This window comes from Lycium ferocissimum, chromosome 4 (genome assembly GCF_029784015.1).
Source record: "Lycium ferocissimum isolate CSIRO_LF1 chromosome 4, AGI_CSIRO_Lferr_CH_V1, whole genome shotgun sequence".
Classification (NCBI taxonomy): domain Eukaryota; kingdom Viridiplantae; phylum Streptophyta; class Magnoliopsida; order Solanales; family Solanaceae; genus Lycium; species Lycium ferocissimum.
Genome location: NC_081345.1, coordinates 51,486,305 through 51,493,466, shown reverse-complemented (window position 1 = coordinate 51,493,466; position 7,162 = coordinate 51,486,305). Strand labels below are relative to the sequence as shown.

Here is a 7,162-nt window from a genome sequence, read left to right as displayed (position 1 = left end):
GACTTCTTAGTATGCGGAAGACTTGCGGCTGAGAGCTTCTCTATGTATTTTTCTTCTTGTTTTTTTGGCTTTGTGAAGACCCCTATTTATAGTTGCAGGGGAGAGCTAGGGTTTGTATATGATTGGTTGAGCCTTGTCATTTGAACACTTGGCGACATTTGATTGGTTCTTCTATTGCCTTGGCATCTTTGCGTCACTTATGCACGTGGCATGATTTTATTGGTCCTTGACTTGACTTGGCGCGCCACGTCATTTGATACATGGCATGGACCTTGGGCTAATAGAGTGGGCTCATCATGTGAAGTTCCACAAGATAGACTAGCCTAATTGAATTAGTCTTTCAATTAAATCCTTACCAATTGGACTTAAGCAATTAATCCAATTATATTAGGCCATAATATTTGTTTGGACTAATATATCTTGGATTTGATATACTTTGAATTTCTTGTGAATTTACTTTTAATAAAATTTTGTCGTCTACAACAACTACTAGTGAATTTCACCGCGCTTCGTGCGATAATAAAAGATATTAATTTCTTATATAACTATAAAACAAACAAAAAAAATTGTTTATTTTTTATATATATATATACATATGTATATCTTTTTGTATTGTTGATAAGTAAAATAAATGTATAGACCTTGCTTTCCTAACTTTATCTAAATTTTTCTTTTTATACAGAGGAAATAACAACTTTAAGTATAAACGTCTAAAAGTAGAACTAACATGGGCATAATATTCGTATATTTACTTGAGAAAAAAAAAATTAAGAGAAAAAGGAAACAAAGCCTCAAGACTCTCCTTGAATGCATTTATGTGGAACAGAAACAAAGAAGATCAAAACTCAAAACACTACAACTCATAAGAAAATATTGGCTCATAAGAAAAAATTGAGAAGATGACATATTCAAAATACTACAACTCAAAAGCACAAAGTAATTAAATTTAAGAAAAAGAATGATAATACCTCCTAATTGACATAATTAAAAGAAAAATATTTAAAAGCATAGTTATTTAGATTTAGAGAGAGCGAGGCAATATAATTTTGGCTATAAACTGGATATTTTGTATTAAAAACAGAGAATAGTATACTTATAGTTAAGTAATTGTTAATTTAGATCGTGCACATTCAATTTCACCAAAAGTCCTAGAGTAATTTATTTTTCATTTCCTTGCTCTCAATCCTAAAATCTCTTATTTTTCCTCTTCACTTTCTTGACCTGCAAAATGGTTAAAAGAATATTATTCTCACAGTGTTTGAATTGTGATTTTAGTTGCCTAACTAATTAGGTTCAGAATTCAATTTTATCAAAATTTTACTTTTCTATCTTTCCCTCCCTGCTTCGAACCTGAAAGATTTGAAGAAAAAAAAAAACACGTATAAGAATATGTAAGAATATAATTGGGTATCTCCTATGTTCCTTGCTTTAGTCAAAACTTGCAACTAATGAGTATAACTACTCTTATTACCACACATCCAAAGAAAAAGGGAAAGAAATAATAAAGAGAGAAGATTCTCTACCGATCGCTGCCTATAACCAAATCAAATAACTATCAAAAGCTCAAAATAAGATTATGATGATGGAGAAGAGAAAGCAAAAGTACTTCAAAAGTGACGTTGCCTTCTCATTTCTCCATATACTTCAAGGTAGCAACGTCTACCTGGACTGTGTAATCCGTGCACCTTTCTTCTAGAATAGCCATTGCAAATCACATCTACCACAGTAAACGTGGTAATCTACCACAGTAAACGTGGTAATCTATTTACAACTGACAAAAAGGCACTCCAAAAGAATTTAGATAGACCAAACTTTAATTATGTAAAAGAGTATTATTTACATGATTAAATCAAAAACATATGTAGTTCATGATTAAACACTTTGACTTTAATACAAGACATGATTATTAAGTATATTGTTGTCTTCCTCAGATCATTCCATTAGACACGTGGCATATCTAGTCATTAGTTGATCCTCGTGAAAAACTCCAAAGATCACACTCTTCTTGATAATCATGATTAGTACTGCCAGCTTCCACAACATTGCTATTGTATTGGTGCTCATAATCATGATTATAATCGTTACTTGTTTGGCCATTAAGGTGTGAAGCTACAAGACGATCAACAGTAACCCAATTACTCAAACCCCCTTCACAATTTATAGACTTTGGATCTTCACTTGAGGATTTAGGGCTATCCAGGCTTGGAAGTTGCATGAATTTGTCATGGAAATTAATGTCGTAATTGGCGTGGTAATTTTCTTCTTTGCATGTGTTTGATCTCATGTATTGGAATAGTTGTTCTAAGGCCCCTTCATCATTAGGATAGAGTCTCTGATTTATTCTGGTATCCGAAATTGACTGGCTTGCAGCAGGACTGATCGTCTCGAGGGATTTGAAGTGATTTTTCTTCTTGAATATGCGACAAACAACCCAACCCTCTTCTTGTTGTGATGACTCTCCCATTGCAACATTGTAAACCTTAATTCAGAACAAGCATCAACTAATCAATATGTCAAAAAAGTTTTTAACTTTTATATACTGATAGTGTTAAAAAATAAAGACCGTAGAAAAAGGGTCATCCTTTATATTTATTTTAGTACAGTGTATATCACGCTTCCCTTTTAAATTTGTTAGATAAATGTCATTAATGATACCATTTTGTATTTGAAACTCTTTCACTTTAAGCATTTCATTTGCCCTCAGTAATGTGCTCTCAAAATCATATAAAAATATCACTAAATATGTAAGATCAGGATTTCTATCATTGGTTCATCGGAAGTCATCAAGCACGAAAGTAATAAGGAGTGTGCTAGTGAGTCCCAAGCGAAGAAAAGAAGGACATGAGAGGCATTGAGAGGACTCAAGGACAAGACAGCTCAGACCCCAACATCAAATCCAACAAGCAGGCCGAGCTGACATAAACGGGATTTTGAATCTTTTTGGACCGTAGGACTGGGTCAAAAGGATCGAGATTGACAAGTTCTATGAATATTTATGATAATGTGCTAAAAGTCTTTCTTTCTTCTTTTTTAAACTTTATGTCCACTAGTCAAATCTTTGTTGTATAAAATGAAACAGATGGAGCAACAATTTTAGGAGAGGGAAAAGTGTGATTCACTTACAATAGTACACGAGTGAATATCATTGATGTGATCATCCAATCTATACTCATGCATGATCCAATCAGATTTTTGACCATGAGGAGCTCTGCCTTTGTAGAAAACTAGGGTTTTCCTCATACCAATCCTTCGAGAATTAGAATATATGACTTTGTCACGCCCAGTTGCTTTCCAAAATCCAGCAGCTGTTGCTCTATTTGTCCTTGTACCTGTGGGATACTTTTTATCCTTATGACTGAAGAAATACCAATCATTTTGTGGAGTTGATCCAATTTTACATATCTCTGCAAAGTTAGAAATACAAAATTACCCATGTTATTCATCCCATAATTATGGCGTTCTCAAAGCTACTACTATTAAATAAAGGTCTATTAAGATACTTGGCAAAAAATAATTACATTCACTAGCTAATACACAAAAAATATACATTAATTATATTATGTATTAAGTACGTATATTATCATTAATATACAAAAAGATATACATTTTTCCGCTTGTTTTGGTGGGTGGCTATACAATGTAAAAATCTCATTAATAAAACACAAATAGCCATCAGAAATTTCCATTTGATTAGCTCATGGGATACGTTTGGACGGACTTTCTGTGAGAATCTCATATTTCAGACGACATAACTTCCGGCGGAAATTTGGTGTGTTCTTACATTGAGGATCATGTTTAACTTTTGTACACAAACAATGTACGGAAAAATTTAAATTATTATATCACCTAAATGATAACTAAAACTGTAGGTTGCCGTTTTATAAGAAGTGAATGAGTAACCTAGAAAATAAAACAGATTACATGCTATAACATATTAGACATATGGATGGTATAAAATTTTCTTTTACGTTGTCAGTGTGTATAAGTTAGGAGAATATTTGGAACAAACCTTGAATATCCCAAGGCTCAAGCTTATTGAGATCAACTTCTTGGATAACATCCAAATCAATCTTCTCATTTGCAACTTTCTTCTTCAAGTAATAGTGCAATAGCTCCTCTTCTGTTGGATGGAATCTGAATCCAGGTGGTACTTGAGATTGTCCATTTACTGAAATACTCATGTCGTCTGGCATAGAAATATGTCTATATTTTTCAGTCCTACTCTTACTATATGATAGCAGAGTAGAAGTGATACATGAATAAAATATATTTAAGTGTGGAGAGACAGAGAAAGACAGATATATAGAGAGGAACTTAAATAAGTCAAGAAAAAATGAAGTGGACACGAGGAAAATACAAAGAAGATGGTACTTTGTTTAAAAATAAATAAATTATATAACTAAAAATAATGTTGAAATGTCATTTTATGTAGTTATGGTGGGGGCAATTTTTACTATGCATCGAGAAGAGCCAGCCACCTGCATAGAAAGAGAAAGATTACTGGTGTGGCCCATAAATGGTTCGAATATGTGGGATACCACAAAGAAAGAAACTAACAAAAGGTACCACTATGAATATATATTATTCGGAATTAAAAGAAAGTTAGTTAGCGACTGCAAGGTAATGAGTAGATTAGTGTTTAACGTACTGAGTGTATAGGCTATAGTCCTATTACGGAAAGGCTAATGAGATTTAGATTTTCATATATAGAAGAAGAAATTAGACATAAAAATAAATCCGAAAGAGCTTAAAAGAATTATTTTGCAAGAATAACCTGGTGAGGAGTAGTCTGGAATTTTTGATCCACTTATTTTACATATGGGATAGAAGTTTGATACATTTCATTAAGTCAGAAATAATGAATCTGTTCAAAGTTCTGCCTGATAGGCAAATTTTTTTGATGTTTCTCAATTGTCCACAAGTCAATACTCTTTGAAACTACTATCAAGTAGGGAGCACATTGCACTGTATATCTTCACTGTTTGTAACTTCTTGAAAAGTCCTGATCTCATGCCTCATAGACAAAAGTAACACACTACAAAAAAAAAAAAAAAAAAAAAAAAAATAGTAATTTGCGGAGGTTGAAAGTTGCAACTCGCGGAGGTTTTTCCACTATTTAACACACTACAAAAAAAAAAAAAAAAGGAGTAATTTGCGGAGGTTGAAAGTTGCAGGCGGAGGTTTTAGCTTCCACTATTTGATAGTGAAAGGTTGAAACCCTCCGCTGATCAGAATTTCAACCTTCACAATTTACCCAATTTTTTATAGTGACATATGTGTACACTACTAGAACTTATGCCTAACGAGCAATAGAGATCATTTTTCAAAAAATTTATTAAGTGGACCAAAAATTTCTGGATCACCCTTATGATGTTCTGTTTCTACATTTTTTTTTAATAATATGTAAACATCTGCCCGTCCGATGAAGAGTATAACTAGTGGGTTCAACCAAATTCAACAGTTTATTATTACATGTTCGTTTCATATGTTTCGGTTATCGTATTATTTGTTATTGCTACTGTTCTCTTCTCAATTATGTTCAGCATGACCGCTCCACTATTGTATTTTCTTTCAATAGTTGATTTTGTTATGCTTTTTTTTTTTAGCGAGGGTCTATGTGAAACAACTTCTCCACCTCCACAAGATAAGGGTAAAAGCCGCGTACACCACCTCTCAAACTCTCGATGTAATTCTGTTTGAGATATTATTGTTGTTGTATTCTGAATTGGAATCTGAAAATAAGTACAGTTTTCTATCTTAATTTGCTTGACTGGCGGCCAGCTGCCTCCATCTTAACTGCGACTCACGACCTCAAAATATCCCCAAGAAAACAACAGAATCAACCGTTGAAATAACCACTCATCTCACTGGTGCTTCTTTTGTCCGTCTCTCTCTCATTCAACATGTGCAGCAGTTGTAACTTGTAACCATAATGATCAAGGGCATATGTATTATTCACTCCGTCTCAATTTATGTGATGGTAAATGATTGAGTTTGGAGTTTAAAAAAGAAAATATTTGAAATTTAAGATCTAAAATAAGGCATAAACATTTGTATGACTGTTAATCATCTCATTATAATAATAAGTGTGAATTTAAATTTAAATAAAAAAAATGATATTTTCTGGAGACGAATAAAAAAAAAAATAACACATAAATTGAGACAAAGGGATCGGAGTACTAACATTCTACGCAATTGAACTCACCTCAAGAATCAACTAATCAAGCTAAGGAAGTCGGTTTAAGAGGTGGATTTTGACATGTCTTTTATTGCAGACATAATTAAGTAAATAAAAGTGCAAACACTAATTCTAGCTGTTTAAGCCTTTAGATGAAATGATCACATATTTTTTGCATTGTAATAGACCAGACAGAGCTCCCGGAAGTATGATTCTCACTGCTCACTGCCTTACCAAATACAATTTCACATGCATGTCCCATGAAAACAAATCAAGCCTAACTCGAGTGTATTGAAGAAATAATTAAGTAAATAAAAGTACGCTCTATCTCTAACCATTTAAGCCTTCATCGATGATGACATAATTCAACTTCTTTATTAACTCTACATAAGTAGGCGTTTGAACATATTTGAAAGTTAAAGTTGTGTTTGGACATAAATGCACTTAAAAAGATTGAATTTTTTTGTGAAAATAATCATTTCACTTGAAATGCCCCTGATCTAACAAATTAATCAATATTTCACAAGTATTTTAGATTGTGAAGTTGCACTAACCGTTACAAAAAATAAGTAGGTGGAGCCCTATCTATGATAATGATAAAGAAAATGTGAATGACCATGATGATTATGGGAGTTTGGAGGCACTTAGCTTTCAGAAGGCCCTTTGAGTTCTGTTGGAGGAAAGATAGGAATGATAAGATGGAGATAGTAGGATGGTGAAGACTGGGCCAAGTGCGGGTCCAGCGCTTCGATTGGGTTCACAGTGGGAAAATCAGGAATTTCACTGCGGGGTTTAAAAATATAAAGAAGTAAACACACGAAGAAATCAAGGGGATTTAACATTTACTACATATACATAAAATAATTTTAACCTTATATCTACAATGTAGTTTTTTTCTTTTGAGGGGTTCAGATGAACCCCCTTATCTCTACCTAGCTCCGCCCCGCGGGTTCATCCAAACTCAATATTGTTTAAACGTGAATA

General features: G+C 33.1%; 1 protein-coding gene across 1 annotated transcript; it reads right to left on the bottom strand.

The window, feature by feature from the left end:
* Positions 1–1,796: 1,796 nt before the first annotated feature.
* Positions 1,797–4,329, bottom strand: LOC132054845 (NAC domain-containing protein 43-like). Its single transcript, XM_059446811.1, has 3 exons — positions 4,010–4,329; positions 3,124–3,404; positions 1,797–2,479 (listed from the first exon to the last, which is right to left on the bottom strand). Exons 1-3 carry the CDS (start codon positions 4,191–4,193, stop codon positions 1,958–1,960), a joined length of 987 nt encoding a protein of 328 aa, XP_059302794.1. The 5' UTR covers positions 4,194–4,329; the 3' UTR covers positions 1,797–1,957.
* Positions 4,330–7,162: the final 2,833 nt, after the last annotated feature.